The 17571-nt window shown below is 45.1% G+C and overlaps 4 protein-coding genes across 6 annotated transcripts in view; 3 read left to right on the plus strand and 1 right to left on the minus strand.

The window, feature by feature from the left end:
* Positions 1-70: 70 nt before the first annotated feature.
* LOC109514688 (nipped-B-like protein B) lies at positions 71-786 on the plus strand (the record flags this gene model as incomplete). The annotated part of the gene is made up of 1 exon (XM_019867983.1): positions 71-786. A coding segment is annotated over one exon (396 nt), but the record flags the coding sequence as incomplete, so codon positions are not given.
* Positions 787-1864: 1078 nt separating this feature from the next.
* nup155 (nucleoporin 155) lies at positions 1865-12719 on the plus strand. 2 transcript variants are annotated; one of them, XM_019868035.1, is made up of 34 exons: positions 1865-2003; positions 2214-2409; positions 2731-2868; positions 3116-3212; positions 3290-3360; positions 3428-3520; positions 3789-4052; positions 4132-4205; positions 4489-4580; positions 4674-4771; positions 4864-5031; positions 5098-5198; positions 5387-5557; positions 5640-5750; positions 5829-5923; positions 6029-6114; positions 6197-6338; positions 6428-6494; positions 6908-7023; positions 7116-7219; positions 7315-7448; positions 7533-7724; positions 7985-8123; positions 8198-8333; positions 8560-8713; positions 8790-8894; positions 9234-9388; positions 9479-9608; positions 9872-9985; positions 10519-10639; positions 10726-10836; positions 11306-11442; positions 11525-11631; positions 11753-12719. In XM_019868035.1, exons 2-34 carry the CDS (start codon positions 2268-2270, stop codon positions 11889-11891), a joined length of 4104 nt encoding a protein of 1367 aa, XP_019723594.1. In that variant the 5' UTR covers positions 1865-2003; positions 2214-2267; the 3' UTR covers positions 11892-12719. The 2 variants fall into 2 exon arrangements, with proteins under 2 accessions (XP_019723594.1, XP_019723593.1); XM_019868034.1 differs by having other exon boundaries at positions 2241-2409.
* A 398-nt stretch (positions 12720-13117) lies between these two features.
* Positions 13118-14689, minus strand: ora5 (olfactory receptor class A related 5). Its single transcript, XM_019867984.1, has one exon. It carries the CDS (start codon positions 14144-14146, stop codon positions 13118-13120), a length of 1029 nt encoding a protein of 342 aa, XP_019723543.1. The 5' UTR covers positions 14147-14689.
* Positions 14690-14794: 105 nt separating this feature from the next.
* LOC109514684 (probable palmitoyltransferase ZDHHC8) overlaps positions 14795-17571 on the plus strand; it is an 11739-nt gene continuing 8962 nt past the window's right edge. Inside the window, exon 1 of one of the 2 annotated variants that reach the window (XM_019867972.1) lies at positions 14795-15771. In XM_019867972.1, coding sequence (XP_019723531.1) covers positions 15650-15771 — 122 coding nt within the window. In that variant the 5' untranslated portion in view covers positions 14795-15649. The remainder of the gene's footprint in view (positions 15772-17571) is intronic. The other variant, XM_019867973.1, reaches the window with a different exon arrangement.

The following is a 17571-nucleotide window of genomic DNA, read 5'->3' on the forward strand; positions in this document are numbered from 1 at the left end:
ATATAGAGGCATAAAAAAATAACAGGTGGTGTGTCGATATATATATATATATATATAACACACACACACACACACACACACAACAACAGCTTCCTTTTACTCACAGCAGAAGTCGCGACGAGGTGACGACTTGGCGGAGGATTCCGGCCACATGAACGAGAGCGTGGACGTGACGGACGTGGTGGCCATCTGCTGTCCCAAATACAAAGACAGGCCGCAGATCGCCAGGGTGGTGCAGAAGACCAAAAGCGGCTACAGCGTGCACTGGATGTGCGGGTCCTACTCCGGACCCTGGGCCGTGGCCAAGAAACGGGACGGTCGCAAAAAGGTGCCTTGGTTGGACAACATCAAGGAGTCGGACATTATTTATAAGAAAATCTCCTTAACGAGCGGACACAAGCTGACACACAAAGTGGCACAGACGTTACGAGCGCTATACGCCGCCAAGGACGGGACTAAGCATTAGACAACACTCTGGCAAACCCACATGGATCCAGTATGTTACAGAGAAACATTCAAAGCTCTTTCTATTTAAGGACCTAATAGACCAAGTTGAAGTTAACAGACCAGAAGGAAATGTTTCGAAAAACATTGGGTGGGAGCTCCTTCGCTGTTGTGCAGCAACCCGATTCATTTTTACTCCCGCTGACTGTATTATAGTTGAACTAAAAAAAATGTTTATATCTGAAAAGAATTCTGTAAAAAAAAGTTAAAAAAAGAAAAAAAGAAAGTGAATGTTGGAAATTAGTGTATTGACGTTCTTAATAAAGTGTTTTTTGGACTTACTATAGCATGGAAGGGATTCATTCACCTTGCACTTGTTTATAAAGAAAGATATTGCAATTATAGAACACAACACTATTTTCACAACACTATTCATGTTTGTCCTCAATGGGATCACGGGTGAGTTGGAGCCTATCCCAGCTGACTTTTGGTGTGAGAGGCGGGGTACAGTATGGACTGGTCACCAGTTAATCACAGCACATTTCAACATACAAGCCTCCACATGCATTCACGCCAATGGACAATTTAGAGTCAAGAAGCTAAAATGAAACACCGAACTACGGGCAGACAAGCAAACCACTGTGTGTCCAAAATACAAAAATGATTGAGAATGGCGGCACGGTGAACGACTGGTTAGCACATTCGCCTCACAGTGCAGAGGTGCAGGGTTCGATTCCGGCTCCAGCCTTCCTGTGTGGAGCTTGCATGTGCCTGTGTGGGTTTTCTCCGGTTACTCCAGTTTCCTCCCACACTCCGAAAACCATGAATGGCAGGTTAAAGGAATACTCTAAATTGGCTGGCAACCTGAAGACAGCTGGGAAAGGCTCCCGCACGCCCGCGAGCCTTGTGAGGATAAGCTGAATAAAAAAAAAAAATAAAAAAAATGGAAGGATTGACTGAGGATAAAAATGATACCTGTTTTTTTTTTTTTTTTTTTTTTTATAATGGAACATTTCGTAGCTTGTTCAGTCCACAAAGTGAACCTCCACATTTGAGCTTTAAATTTGTCGACCAAAAGCCAGATTTTGTACCTCCTAGCTCACTGTCCTGCTAAAGGTGATCAGTGCGTTTCATAGTATATGTGCAATTTAATGGAAGCAATATAGATTTTATTGAAATAAATACGTCAGTACAGAGGCTGTTTGCAATCGCGTTTTGATGATGTGACCCTCTCGACCGCCGTAGGACTTATTGCATTAAAAAGAATAAACTTATACTTTTTTTTATCTAAATTGTTAGAAAACATACCTAATAGTTTCAACTCTTTTTGAAACAATAAAAATATCCGTAAATTAATTTACAAAGTCGTCACAAATATGTTTTTTTTTTAAGAATCCGGAAGTAAAACCTTTGACCTCGGCGTTCGTGCATGAGGTTGGCGGGCAGTTTAGTGTTTCTCGCTTTTTTTAATCACTTCCCTTACTTTCTTCACGTTATTTACTAAACTAACTGACGTTGGAGGAATAATTCACTAAATAGGCGGAATCTTCCCCTTTCGGGTAAGATGATGAGCTCACTCAGAATGGCGTTTAATTACGCTTAAGCAGCTTTTAGCTTTTAGCCTCCATGCTAGTACTTATTCTAAGAATCCTAGCAATCAGTGCACTACTTATCAACTTGTTTTAACTAGTTTTACGTCACTCACGTAGACTCAAATTTAAACACCAAGTGACGTATATTAACGCGGTGTGTATTATTCCGTGTCTTAGTTTGACTGAACACTTTTATCCGGCTAGTTTCATCGGTCAGTGGCAGTGTGAACCATGCCGTCCACCGCCGGACCCAGCAGCCCCTCCGCTGCTCTTGCCGATGCACTCGACAGCTCGGCCCGGCTAGTCGACCGACACCTGCTGGATGACCGCTGCTTCCCGGACTTGTCGGAGCTCCTCAGCGTGCCCTCCCACAGTAAGTCGCGGTGGAGTACCAGCCAGGAATACAAAGGAGTAAAAAGTAGAGATATCGGTTATATTGTCCGTGTCTATTTTTGTCAGCCACGGTAACGAAATGCACAATTGGTAGAGGTAGGAATAAGTGTACAGTGATACCAATATGCATGCTTAACTTAATTTTGAGGTGAAGTCAAGGAAGAATGGTGGCAGGTCTGATACATACGATCTACATGTTACCCATTAAATGTTTCAGGAATAGTGCGTTTAAATACAATTAATTTTGGTGCTTTTTTTTTTTTTTTTGTCACAAATGTTAACATGACGTCTGTGCTATTAGATATACCGTCCCTCTCTGGAGTGTCCGACATGGACTATCCCCTCCAAGGCCCTGGTTTACTCAGCGTGCCCAACCTTCCAGAGCTCAGTGCAGTGCGCCGAGTTCCCCTGCCTCCAGAGCTGGTCGAGCAATTCAGCCGTATCCTTTCATTGATAAAGGACAAGTCTGGATTTCCATTGGAAGTTACACAGTTTCGATTTTTTTTTCTGTTCTCAAATTGCACATTTGGGAAGTGTCAAGAAGAGTAAATTGATATCTTCACTATCAATAAATCTGATGTAAATATGCTACATTATACATTTATAGCAAATATTTTTTTTATTATTTATCTTCTGGTTAATATTTTAATAGAGACATCAGTTTTTCCCCTGAACGTAAATTGCAGATATGCAGTTCAACTGCATGATGGGTGTTTTTCCCGAGATTTCTCGAGCATGGCTCACGATCGACAACGACATCTTCTTATGGAATTATGAGGACGGGTTAGCAGAATCGCATTAGAGCGAGTGACTGAGAGGTACAGCCGATATGTGATGATTTGTGCTAATATGCCTCGCAGGGGAGACGTCGCCTATTTCGACGGCCTCATCGAAACCATTCTGGCTGTTGGGCTGGTGAAACCAAAACAAGGTTTGTGTGAGCAATACATTAATTTGTACCTTCAGGTGCATAATGTTTTTTTTTTTTTTTTCCCCAGGGATTTTGCAGCCTCACATCCATTACCTGCTTGTATTGGCCACATCCGTGGATGTAGTCATCCTGGGACTGAGCTTCCCAAAGGGCCATGCTGGTGAGTTTGGACTGGAGTGAGTATGGCTTTCATCAGGAGCAAAGCCATTATTTATTCCAAATGTCATTATATATATGTTCATGGTTATCAGAATCACGGCTGTATTTTTTGGGGCAATTTTAAGTCACTTGAACTTTAAAGTATATGATATTTTTCCCATTTTAAGGGTTTCCAAATGTCTTGTTACATACAGAAAGGAAATAACATACTCCCTCCCTTTCTGCTCTTAATGTATCATCCCAGCATGTGTATTTCTGTGTTGTCTCAGGGCTGAACGACAGCATGTCGGGCGGCTTGCAGCTGCTGCTGGACCCTCTCTTCTCCATTCCCACCGATAACACCTACATCCTCTCAGTGACCTCCACCGACTTGGGTCGCATCTTCATGGCAGGCAAGGACGGCTGCCTGTATGAGATCGCCTACCAGGCGGAGGCGGGCTGGCTAAGTCAGCGCTGCCGCAAGATCAACCACTCTAAGAGCTCCCTCTCCTTCCTCGTCCCCTCTGTGCTCCAGTTCTCTTTCTCTGAGGATGGTAAGCACACATGATTCCGACCCTGAGGAAATAACTGAGATGAGTATTTATTCATCAAACATGTTTTCCTGCATTCCAGACCCAATTGTGCAGATTGCTGTGGACAACTCCCGTAACACACTCTTTACACGCTCTGAGAAAGGAGTTATACAGGTATTACCGTAATTCTACCGTGTGTATGGTGTGTGAACTGTAATTTACAGACTACATAGGACACAGTATGCATTTTTTTTGCACAATTTGCACAAACTTTTTAGGCATATTTTAGAATGTCTTGCTCACACACATTTTCACAAATAGGCAGATAACAAAATATTTACTGGATAGTTCAATGTCGCATTTATTATAGGGCACACCAGAGAACCAGCTGTTTGTATGCAGACGTTATTGGTGTTTGTCAGTGTGCTGAAATAAAACGCTCTTTTCCATCGGTCAGGTGTATGACCTGGGTGCTGACGGACAAGCTATGAGTCGTGTGGCCACCATGTCTCAAAACAGCATTGTCACAGCCGCTGGAAACATTGCCAGGTCTCGCCACGATGAAACAAGAGTTCACTTTTTGGACCCTTCTTCTTGAAACTCACGAGAATTGATATTGGTTTTCAAACTGTTCTTCTGCAGGACGATCGATCGTTCTGTCTTCCAGCCCATCGTCCAGATCTCTGTGATAAGTAGATCGGAGTCATCTGACTGCCACTTGCTTGCTGTGACACATGCAGGTAAAGAGCGGGAGGAAAAACAACATAGCACACGCAACACAGGAAAATGTTTGCACTTCTGGTATTATTCTTTTTGTTTTTTCTTCCCGCAGGTGTGCGTCTCTACTTCAGCACCACGCCGTTTGCGCCACCGCAACAAAGGCACACGCCGGCCCGACCCACCCTGCTCTCACTGGTTCACGTCCGCCTACCGCCGGGCTTCTCTGCATCATCCACGCTGCAGAAACCCGCCAAGGTCCACAAGGCGCTGCACAGTAAAGGTAAACCCTGACCATATTGGCATTTCTTTATCGAGAGTCTTTGATACTATTGTATGATCGCCACAGGTATTTTGCTGATGGCGGCTTCTGAGACTGAGGACAACGACGTCCTGTGGTGCATCAACCATGACTCTTTTCCCTTCAAGAAGCCCTTGATGGAGACTCAGGTGGGACCAACGAAGCCGTTCTAGACTAAAACCTTCCAGGCTAATATCTCGATGACAGGGGTGGGCAAACATATGAACAGGGGGAGAGAAAAACAGTAGGATGGTGTTCGGTGACCCCAAAAATCTACGAAGTTGCAAATGCCGAATCGTAATGCCGGCATACATAACAAAGTCCCTTTTCCATGCAGATGATGTCTAATATCGATGGACACACATGGGCTATAAGCGCCATCAGCGAGGAGAGGCCAGCCAGGATTTGCACTCCCCTGAACAAAGACCTGATCCCAGTCACTGACTCCCCCGTGGTGGTCCTGCAGCACAACATCCCCCCACAGAAATTTGTCCTTCTTTCAGCAAAGGTTGAAAGCCTCTTGCCGCATGAAACACAATGTCAAGTCTCGCTTTGGAATGCTAATGGCAAATATTTTCACTCTTCTGTAGGGGAGTCACATTTTCCAAAAGCTCCGTCCTGTCGATCAGCTGCGTCACCTGCTGGTGAGCTGCGCGGGAGGAGAGAGCGAGGAGATTGAGCGCTTCTTCAAGCTGCATCGGGTAAAATCATTCTTTGACACAGGGTTCATTACGCTCTCGAAGGATGTTTAAATGTGCTTATGCTTCCGGTGTGTTCAGGAGGAGCAGGCCTGCGCTACAGCTTTGATCCTGGCTTGTTCCAACGTCGCTTGTGATAGAGAGGTCTCGCAGTGGGCCACCAGAGCCTTCTTCAGGTCTGATAACACGAAAGCCGCATTTCCATTCCAGGTTACAGAACGGCCCGGCACCGCACCACGCAGGCCCCGCTTAGCCCTTTAAATGTATAAATGTGTCATCAGATATGGAGGAGAGGCACAGATGAGGTTTCCCGCAGCTATGTCACCACCCAGCAATGTTGGACCCATGATGAGCTCTCCAGCACCTGGTAAATGTTTGCTCACATGTGTGCGTGGAGAACCAACTGTCCAGGCATATTCAAGTACTGTATGATGTGTCCCACCCACCAGGCATTTTACCCCCACCCCTGGCCACGCCCTTTGCTCCAATTCACACGGGGTCCGCCCCCATTACCCCAATGTCGGTTGGCCCAGAGGTGATCTACTCCGGGAAGCACAACGGCATCTGTGTCTACTTTGCTCGCGTTCTCGGGTCAGTGTGTAATGACCGATATGTGGCACCGTCGTATGAAACCAATGTGGAGGACTCATCTTTTCTCCATTTCTACTTGTCACAAACAGAAACATTTGGGATGGGAGCCTAGCAGTGGAGAAAACCATCAGCAAAGGAAGTCAGACCGTCAGTATTGTGAGTACCGTTTCCAAACTGCCTTCGGGTCCCCTTTAAAGGAGATATTTTATATTTATTTAATTTTTTCAAAATTTACAACACTTCTCAGGGGCCATCTGATAAGCTCCCCTCATCATACACAAAGAATGAAGACTCACAGCATTCTTAGCATTCACTTAGCAGAATTATAGTAGAGACTTCTGAAGACTGACAAGTGCTCCAAAACTAATATCTTTATTGTCTTTTATAATACAAAATTCATTTTTGTCCCATTACTCTAAAAAGCGATTCTAAAAATAATCAATAGCTCGGACCCGTTTATTGAACCATGTACACACATTTTCACAGATAATAAATCCATTTTCATAGTATGTTCCCTTAAAACGGCTTTCTAATCAACACTCTTCAACACTCTTCCTTATCAACAACAGTTGGAAAGCAGCGTTGCTTCTTTTGATCTGGAGTCGGTCCTTCTGGAACTTCATAGGTTGAAGGAGTTTCTGGACAAAAACTCTCAGTTCAGTCCATCCTCTCTTAGCGGCGCAAGGTAAGACATGATAGTCAACATTTACTGACACGAACCGAAAGAGGGTACTAACTTGCTGAAAAAAACCTCTTCTGATTCGAATCCCTTTATAGCTTCAGTTCCCCCGGCAACCTACAGCAAAGACTGCTGGGATTTATGCGGCCGGATGGCGCCAGCTCACAGCAGGTCCAACAGGAGCTTCAAAGGAAGTATCACAGTGAGTTTTGAGCATCTGGACAGTTAGGGTTTCTGTTTCCCCGTTATACTTTTAGACCTTTTCATCTTACTATAATTTACAAATCTTGTTTCCAGCCAAGGCTCAGCTGTACGAGAAAGTGTCCCTGCAGAGCATCCAGGCGCTCGTACATCGCTCCTATCAGACTCTGGCCCTTTGGAAGCTTCTTTGCGATCATCAGTTCAGCCTCATCATGTCAGAACTGCCCAAGGTAGAATTTACAGAAACACCCCACCTTCACTTGTACTCTGTTGCGCTCTTAATATCTCACACAGCCACTCTTTTTTTTTTTTAGGATTTTCAGGAGCAGATGAAAGCAGCAAGTTTCAAGGATGTGGTGATCCGGGGGAAAGAGCTTTCGGGAGCTCTGGTCACAGCCCTCATTAACGTCTACATCAAAGATAACGCCTCTGTGGACGCCATCAGCAATCACCTGCGAGACGTGTGCCCGCTGCTCTACAGCACAGACGACAGTGTCTGCTCCAAGGTTACACGGCAGAGCCAAAGTTTGCTTTTCTTGTGTATGGCTTGAATTTAGTCGTTGGGTGTGATGTAGTGGCTCCCTCTGCTGGTTGTTGCCAAGTATTACGCTCCATTTGGTTCTTCACGCCTCCCATGTAACATTTATGTTATATTTCAAGTTCTATTATTTGTACATAATATATTTCAAGTCAGCAAGCCTTTTAAACCAAAAAATAGTTTCATCATCCACATTCTGGGGTTTGAGATGTTTGTTCTTCCACAAAGGCTAACGAGTTGCTGCAGAGCTCCAAGCAGATCCAGAACAAGCTCGATAAGGAGAGAACCCTGAGAGAGTCACTGCGTCTCTACCAGCAGATCAGCCAGCACACCGACCTGCCGCTGGTTTGCTCCCAGTACAGACAAGGTAGCGTCTAACTCGACACCGCTGTGATCACTGCTCATGGCGGTTCTGTTATTAATTGATGCTCGGTCTCTCAGTGCGTTTCTACGAGGGCGTCCTCGAGCTGTGCCTCACGGCGGCTGATAAGAAGGACCCTCAGAGGCTGGGCCCCCATTTTTACAAAAATGGAGAGCCCGAGGAGGACCATACGGGACAGCTAGCCTTCCAGGAAAGGTAAAATTGGTCCTGAAATTATTTCATTTGCCTTAATTGGTCCTAAAACTCTTTTTTTTTTTTTTTCCTCTACAAATGATGGTCTTCATCTATCTATGCTGATACAAGCCTAAATAGCACACTAGCACACTTTGACACAACATCACATTTGAGTCACATCAAAATAACTGTCAATACGTTGCTGATGGCTTTTGTCACTTGACATTTTCCGATCCCATCCCTGCAGGCTATCGTGTTATAAATGTATCACGGACACCATGCAGGAGCTGGTCAACCAAAGCAAAGCAGCCCCTCAATCCCCCAGCGTCCCAAAGCAGCCGGGGCCTCCCGTCCTCACCTCCGATCCTAACATGCTGAGTAACGAGGAAGCGACGGCCCACGTGAGTGAGAAATGTGTGTTTGATTCTGTACATTTCCTGCAGTTTTTCTTTGAATGAGAACCTCTTTCCGCTGCAGTTCGAGCAGATCTTTGGTCTGGCTCAGAGGTCCCAAGATGAGCTGTTTCACATCGCCCTGTACAACTGGCTCATCCAAGCAGATCTGGCGGACAAGTTGCTCGAGGTACCCTGTGGTTTATTCGGGCCAGAGTACCAGGCAGTACTTTAGATGTTCGACAGAAAAAAAAAACAATTTCGCAGATGCATCTTAAATAGGTCAAAGTTTTATAATCATTTTGACGATTCACGGCAAGTTAAAAATAAAAAGCATGAAATTAGGTGGACAAGTCTATCCAAGCCTGAAAAATACTCAAGCCGAAATCGGACTAGAAGTCAGCCATTTTGGTTCGAAGAAACCATTATGAGTCAATACCAGGGCTCTCATAAACCAATTGAACTCTAATCAAGACACTTTTTTCACCAGCGCCATCTAATGTGTGTGGTTGGATCCTGTTTTGTCCAGGTGAATTCGCCGTACCTGGAAGAGCATCTCATGCATATGATCAAACAGGATCAGAGCAAGGTGCACAACATGGACCTGCTGTGGCGCTACTACGAGAAGAACCGCAACTTTGGCAAGGCTGCCCACGTTCTAGCCCGCCTTGCCGACATGCACAGGTCTGTGAATCTGTCATTGATGATGAGGAATAGGAGAAATGCCATCATTGTACCAACCTAAATGTACCTCTCGTCTGTGCGCACACGCAGCACCGAGATCTCCCTCAAGCAGCGTCTAGAGTACTTGGCCCGGGCCATCTTGTCCGCTAAGAGCTCCTCCTGTATCTCCGCTCAGGCGGCAGATGGCGAGTTCCTCCATGAGCTGGAGGAGAAGATGGAGGTACAGTGTCGACCGTCTTGATCCCGGGGAAATAAAGTATAAGTAGTGACGTAGGTTTTGTAGCTTTTACATTTACTCATCTCCCCAAAATATAGAAATAGCTTTATTTGTCGACTAAAGTCAAATTAAGTTGACTTTCACGTTTTTTTTTTTTTCCTTAAATTATTTAAAACAACAAAAAAAATCAGAAGGTAAAAACCTGCCCATGCACATAACACCGCTCTGCTTACTTCTCATAACACCGCTCTGCTTACTTCTCATAGCTGGTGCGCATCCAAGTCCAGATTCAGGAGACGCTAATCCGACAGTGTTCTAATCATCCTTCGGTGAAAAATGCCGTCTCTCAGTTGGATTCGGATCTCATGGACATCACCAAGGTAACACACAACAGCTTTATGAACGGTTTAAATCTGCGCTATGCTGTACGATTCCGGCAGTCTCGGACAAAAGGATTCACAATCGCAGGCGAAGAACGGCCATCACAACTGAAAATGCATCATACTACAGTAGCTTACAATATTAAATATGCCTTTTATGAATAAAACCTTGTTTTTGTTGAACACTTAAGCCTACTACACTACGGTACTCCATTTTAACATTGGTCAAATAATTGTCGTGCTAATAATTGTTTTAAGAGGCAAGTAGCACTGCGCAACATGGCAATTTCTCTACCCAACTTCCGCCATTCATACAACAGAATAATTCCTAATAATCACGCTCAGTAAATTTGTGAGTAAATTGAGACAAGGTCATATTATATTGGCATTCATCGTTTTTGCGACGTTTTTGTTTGGTGTCGTGCCTTGATATTGTTCTCATGTAAAATGTGTGCCTTGGCTCCGTCAAGCTTAAAAAAAAACATAGCTTTAGGCAGTGGGAATTGTTTGTGTGATCCCATTCCTGCACGCAGCTGTACGGGGAATACGCCGACCACTTCAAACTGTCCGAGTGCAAGCTGGCCATCATTCACTGCGCGGGACACTCGGATCCAATTCTGGTGCACTCGCTTTGGCAGGAAATCATAGAGAAAGGTCATTGCCCTACAACACACAAAACAAGGTCGTGTTTTGCTTTCATCGTTATTTGTTGAGTAGCTGCCGCCAATCTTGTCTCGCAGAACTGGCAGACACGGTGGCCATGAGTCCCGTGGACAGGATGCGATCCCTCAGTTTGAAGCTGGTGTCGCTGGGCCGGATCTATGCGGGGACACCGCGCTACTTTCCACTAGGTCAGCGTTCTTCTCTCATTTTAGTGCACTTGTGGTCTATGGTAAGTGTGTTCCTCGCTTTGCTGGAGTTGTGATGCCGGCTATTTAGTTGAAAGCGGCATAATTATGATGATTGCTCGTCCCTTGTGAGTCGCCATTACAAGCAGCACGTTCAAACATGTCCTCCCTGTGGACTATTACCATGGATTTGACTCCTTACTCAGAGAGTATTATACACATACAGTACATGTGTGTGTGAAGTTTAAATGGTGGTGTGTGTTGTGTGTAAAGTGTGGGTGTGTGTCAATAGTGTGGATGTATTGTACCGTGTGAGGGTGTCTCGTCTGTGAAAAGTGTGCATGTTCTCTTTCCAAAAATATATGTGCCCTGTGTATAAAGTGCGGGTTGTTGATTTGTAACGTGCGTGAAGTGTGTTCACCGCCTATGTATCATGTATGTAACGTGTACTGTGTGCGTTGCGTGTTTGCAGAATTCCTGGTGAAGTATCTGGAGCAGGAGGTGTGCCGCCTCAACTGGGACGTGGGCTTCGTCACGTCCACCATGCAGGAGATCGGGGTGCAGCTGCCGCGCCTCCTCGAGGTCTACGACCAGCTTTTCAAAACCAGGGTAGCCGCCTCAAATCACATGCACGTCCATTTTTAAAATAATGTAAATAAGAGTAAGTATGCATGAAGATTGTCCGTTGTAGGATCCTTACTGGCAGCGCCTGAAGAAGCCTCTGCACTTGGTGGAGTGCATACACGTGCTGCTGTCGGGTTTCGTGGACGACCCCAGCAGAGTGCCCACGTATGACAGGTAAGCCACTTCAGTAGCAGTTCAGCTTCTGGCCTCTGGAGGGAGCTGCAGCGTCGGATGTCTGTCAAATGAACTGTTGGGTCTTTCCCATTGCCGACCAATTCTTTCCCCTCCGCAACAGACGCCGCTTCACCAACGTGTGCCTGGACAACATCTGCGGCTACCTGGTGGAGCTGCAATCCCTCAGCCCCAACGCCGCCCTCCAATACACCATCGGCAACTTCAAGTCTCTGCAGGCCAAACTCGATAAACTCCATTGACGTTCGCCGACATCCCTCGCTTAACTTTCATCGCTTAGCTGATACATCTGTCACGTTTGTACATTGGAGACAGGAGTCAGGTATCACAGGCAGCGTTACGCACTACTCACAAAAAGTTACGACGGTGACATTTTAGAACAAACCTAAAATGAACGATTGAGCAGTTGGACTTGTGCGTTCAAAAGTTTCGCAAAAGTTACATTAATTTCACCTGGCAGGGTTTTTGGTGTGTATTCGGATCACCCTGAAATTGACTGCCAAAGCCCCAAAATTTCTCACTTCTTCTGAGTAGTGCATCTTCTTATTTTGGGGTAAAATGCCCAGTATGACTTAGTGCAAGGATGTGACTGTTAAGAGACTGAAGATGCAGGTTTTATAACTTATTTAATGCTTAGAGTCCCGAAACACAACAGTGGAAAATGTGTAAATATAGTACAGACACTCCTATGCATTTACAAGGAGGAGGCATACAAACCTATCACCACTTTTTTTTCTTCCTTATTGACAATGTATATAAACACAAATTTGATTATTTTTTTTAATGTGTTCGCGAGGCGTTTTTTCCGCTTTTCAGCCTCGCCATTGCCCAACTATACGCCTTAACATGACGGCTCCATTGCTCATAATGCGACAACCGCTGAGGGACGTCACTTCTTTGGGTTCAAGTAATTACGTTAATTAAAAACAGCACTCAAGGCTTCCCATACAGTCATCGCAAAAGGGAACGCTCAAATTGTTGGTTTTTTTTTTTTCCTCCAATTAGCTGCCTTGCACTGGAGTGTTTACGCTGTTTTAGCCTGGTGGGAATAAAGACATTTTGATTTGAAATTTTGACTTCATTATTATCAATGCCTGAACCTTTTCCAAAACTCCACTTTCATAACTTATTTTGTCAACAAAAATTAAGAGTATCTTGGAAATGCCGGTATGTTGATTCACTACACATCAATATTTCATGATTTTATTTGACAATTTTAATGATTAGAACAAATAAACCATCGCACAAAATTACACCCAAAAAACAATTATTTTTAGTATAAACGTATATACTACATGCACACAAATGCGGGAAAAAAATATACCTGGCAGATGTTTAAAAGCAAACCTCTGAAAGGTTGAATGCAAATGTACTTTGAAGTTAAGTGCAACTTAACTCTGCTGTGTTAACAAATGTACTGGAATTGATCAAAAACAAGGTTGAAGCCACTGTTAAAATGCAAAGCTTTCTATCTTTTACATGAGCATGTAAGCTTTTTGACTCCGTGCAGGAAAATGTAGGGGATGATGCAGGTGTAGGAGGCTGCAATGTAGCTGGCCACCTCCACCATCAGTAAGGAGGTGTGGAAGTTGTTGGTGATGCGGAGCAGCAGATGAGTCAGCCAGCACACCAGGAATACGCTGGCAACCGCCACCACGCTCTTGGCCGCACGCACTTGGGAGCTGGTGTTGGTCTTCCCCAAGTTCACCTTGGACAGTTTGGGTGGAGCTCCGCAGGCGCTTCGAGTATCTGGACAGGAAACGGAGGCGGGCATGCCCATGTAGACGTGGTTCGATGAGGTGGCGCTCAGCCTGGAAGCCGTCCTGGCGGCTCCTTCAAGAGCTTCATCCTTATCAAGTTCAGCGTTTCGATTCCGGATCCGCTGCTGGTTCTTCATTAACGTCACCACGATCTGACCGCTGGCGAACAGCAAGCCGGCGAGAGGAAGGGCGTTAGCCAGCGTCAGGTAGAAGACCTCGTAGGTCTGTCTGGAGAAGTCATCCGGAAAGACGTCCACGCAGTCCTCCTCGCTTTCGTTGGTCACCCTCACGCGCACAAAGAAAAAGTGCGGCACGCTGAAGGCCAAAGCCGTGGCCCAGCTGCCGGCCAGCAGGCCCAGCACGAGGCCCACGTTGTCCAGCTTGACGGGGGCGCCGCCCCGTTTCAGGGAGCCCACCAGCTTCTGGTGCCAAAAGGCGCTAATGAAGAAGGTGGTGAAGATGCTGCTGGTCTCCGACAGGTCAGCGCAGAAGCGGAAGACGCCGCAGAAAGTCTCCCCCATGAACCAGCGGCCGGCGAAGTCGGCGATGGTGTCGGGGAGGTCCACCAGGTAGTTGGTGATGAGGTTGGAAACTGCCAAGTTGATGAAGAGCACGTCGTTGGTGCAGATGCCAGATTTGGAAGGGATGGCGCTGATGGCCAACCAGTTATTCCCGACGATCCCCGCCAGGAACATGAGCGCTCGGATAATGGATTCAACCAACTCCTCAGTGTCCATGGTTGCAAAACGGCCGCTGACGAATGTCTCGGAAGGATGGATTGATGATGAATCAGACCTTTAGGACTTTTATGGACGAGCAGGAGTCACCTCTGCACCAATCAGCCTTTAGAACAGTTTTTACCCAAGGGAGCCTCATTGTGTGATGACAGCTGTTGAGCTTCATGTCATCTGGTTACGAAGTTGAGGTAAACCATCAAAACATGGAAGAATGTTTAAAGTGGGTCATATTTGGCCAATTGTCTTATATGGCAGGAACAGCAAGGCTTTCTCTTCTGGTGTAAATTAATCAAAAGCACTGACCTATATCCACAGCTTAAATTCAAATTGTTCACTTAATAGCAGAGTCGCCTATGTCGTGTTTAATTCACTTGAAAGCTTATGGGTTAAATGTAACCCAAAATAGGTGTGTTAGCTAACCCAGCGCATTGGGTTGAGGATTTGACCGAGCATGTTGGGTCAAAATTTTGACCCAACGGGTTTAAAAATTACCCATACAGATGAGTTTAAAGTACCAAGAAATTGTTTGCCAGGCTATCAGTGTTGCTGCGGTTAAAAATAATACAAATTTCCAGCAGCTCCTATTTATTTTGTTCTTCTACTTCTTCCTCTCCTAACTTGGTGCTGTGAAGTGTGAATTTCTCCATTGTGAGACTATTAAAGGTTTTCTTTTCTTCATTTTCTTAACAGCATTTTTCTAAGGAGTAACTTTCCCCTGTCATGAGTCGCCACAGAAAGTTGATTCCCATTGATGGGCAACCCTCCCTGATTCGGATTTGAACACCGATTCCTGTGTTGGGCCACCATCAGTGTTTTCCTCACATTAAATTGAACTCAACTGTAGTATTCAGCCCGCTGAAATCGAACCGGCAACCCAATCTGCTGGATCACAATAAATAACCTTGCGTACAAAAAGGAACCCAATCTCCTCAAAATTGGCAGCTACTCAAACAGGGGTTTGGGGAAAACAACCCGGCATTTTTTGTGTGTGTGTGCGTTCGTGTGAACTGTCAAAGCATCTATAATAAAAATAACAATGTGCTTGCTAAAAACGTTTTTTCCTTTGTGTAGGTTCTCAGTCAAGCAGGTCGTAGTCGTTATTCTAAGGTGTATTCCTTAAGCGGGTTTCTTCTGGGGTCATATTCAAAAGTAACAACTGTGAATTTTTTTTTTTTTAGGTTAGTAAAAATACCACGTCGGGGGCTGCAAGAGTTGCGTGGTTTACTTTCACGTCACCCGCGAGTGAAAGCTCCACCTTCTGGCTGAGCCGGAGGCGGTGTGCGGACTGCGGTCTGGAGGCGCTCACAGGACGGCATGAATCCGGAGCGAGCGTGTCTTTCACGTCTTTCTCGCTTCATTCTTCGCTTTTCACTTATAGCTTTTTTTTACCCCCCGCTGACATGTTCCCACTGGACCACGTTTGAACATGTTTGTGTTGTTGTTCGAGGGACTTTCTCCGCGCGCCGTCCGGTCTGAGATTTGAGTGAAACCCGGAGAGGACGGATGGACCGGACGGACAGGATGGCCGGCAGCGGCTCGGATTCGCTTCGAGCGTCCGCTTTCATCCCGGTGTGCACCGCCGCCTGCCTCCTGGTGGGCTCCACCTCGCTCTTCTTCGTTTTCACGTGAGTGACTCACTTTGTCTACCAGGGTAAATTCGAGTTTCACTGTTGTGTCCATTTTAACGCATTTACGACGTGAAGTATAATGTTTTTTTTTCTTTGGGCACTACCTCTACATACTTTTTTGTGGAGCAAACCAATCCCCTTATAGTGAGAAATTATACAAAAAAAGGCTTTTATCTATGAATTCCATCATATATGTGAAAAACATGAACACAACTACTTTTTTTTTAAACTTTGAGTCTGAAAATTCCTTTGGCTTTAATATTAATTTACACATGCACAGGACACACCAGCTCGCTTCTCTCATTCCAATTTGAAGAGAGGCAGGGGCGTCGAAAGGATGGCGCTAACTGTGGAGCACCAAGTCAGTTTTTTTTTTTTTTTTTTTTTTTTTTTTAAAGCCACCCAATTTTCAAATGAGCAAAAGTATTGGAACGCGTGACCGATAGGTGTTTCTACTTACTTCAGGTGCCATGACACCGACCCTGTGGGTTGGCTGTCAACAGGCCACGTCGAGGACTCGCTGCTATGGAGCACACTTTTTACTGATAAGACGCCTTCCCATCAGCCCGTCGGAGCCCGCATTTTTATGCAATATACACTTTTGAACTGTGACGATTGGCATAAAGGTTTGAATCATTCCTTGGAGGCTTATTTTGACCTATTTGTGGTGAGAGGTTGGAGAAAGTCCCCATGCGGTGTGTGTAAAGTAGTTTCGGGCTGAGCATTTGGTACCTGAGTCCTCAATGATGACTTATTCTGATTTAATCCACCGCTTAATAGCACCACTGTCACATTACTATTGTAGAACCCGTCAATACTATACAAAAACATCATATAACAAGATGCAATTGTACCACGTGCATCATCTGGTGCAGTACAGAGTCAAGATATATTTAATATGACAAAAAGAAAAAAAAATCAGGACGAATTCTCCCACTTCACCAGCTCAACTCGGTAGTGACCTTTGAACTGCCCCACTTTCTCTTTTACATATAGAGTACATTCGGGCCTTTTTACATTGGAATGTGACAGCGGGTTGGCCATGCAGGGGGATTAGGATCTCGTCGATGCCATGTGATCCCCCCCATCTGGGAAAACTTGAGTCTTTGACTTTGGCATGGTGCAGATGCAGATATAATTGCTTGTAGATTTTTGTTTAATCTGCTCATACTCATGCACTCAAATCCTTCCACCACCACCCCAGCACCCTTTTTTTGCACAGATGTCTTTGTATGAGAAAAGTGGGCTTGTAGGGTTAATTTTTGGCTCTCTTGACTCTTCCTTGCCTTCTTCCTGCTTTTGTTCTGCAGTTCTTGAATTTTTTATTTATTTATTTTTTTTTATGTGATGCCCCAGCTCAGCTGAAATAAAAAGGAAATAGAGAAGATAACACAGTTTTAGGGCGCACATAGACATACACATTCACACATACTTTATACACTTTGAAAGATTTGGGTAAAAGAATAACCAATCAATGGGTCAAAAAAGGGACCGACTGCTATTTGGGTAAATTCGACCAAACGGTTTGGGTTTGGGTTTGGAAGAAAACTGTGAGAGCGTGTGTGTGTCAAAAAAGGGACCGACTGCTATTTGGGTAAATTCGACCAAACGGTTTGGGTTTGGGTTTGGAAGAAAACTGTGAGAGCGTGTGTGTGTGTGTGTGTGTGTGTGTGTCTATTTGGGTAAATTCGACCAAACGGTTTGGGTTTGGGTTTGGAAGAAAACTGTGAGAGCGTGTGTGTGTGTGTGTGTGTGTGCGTGTGTGTGTGTGTGTGTGTGTGTGTGTGTGTGTGTGTC

Source organism: Hippocampus comes, unplaced genomic scaffold, assembly GCF_001891065.2.
Source record: "Hippocampus comes isolate QL1 unplaced genomic scaffold, H_comes_QL1_v1.1 scaffold19, whole genome shotgun sequence".
Classification (NCBI taxonomy): Eukaryota; Metazoa; Chordata; class Actinopteri; order Syngnathiformes; family Syngnathidae; genus Hippocampus; species Hippocampus comes.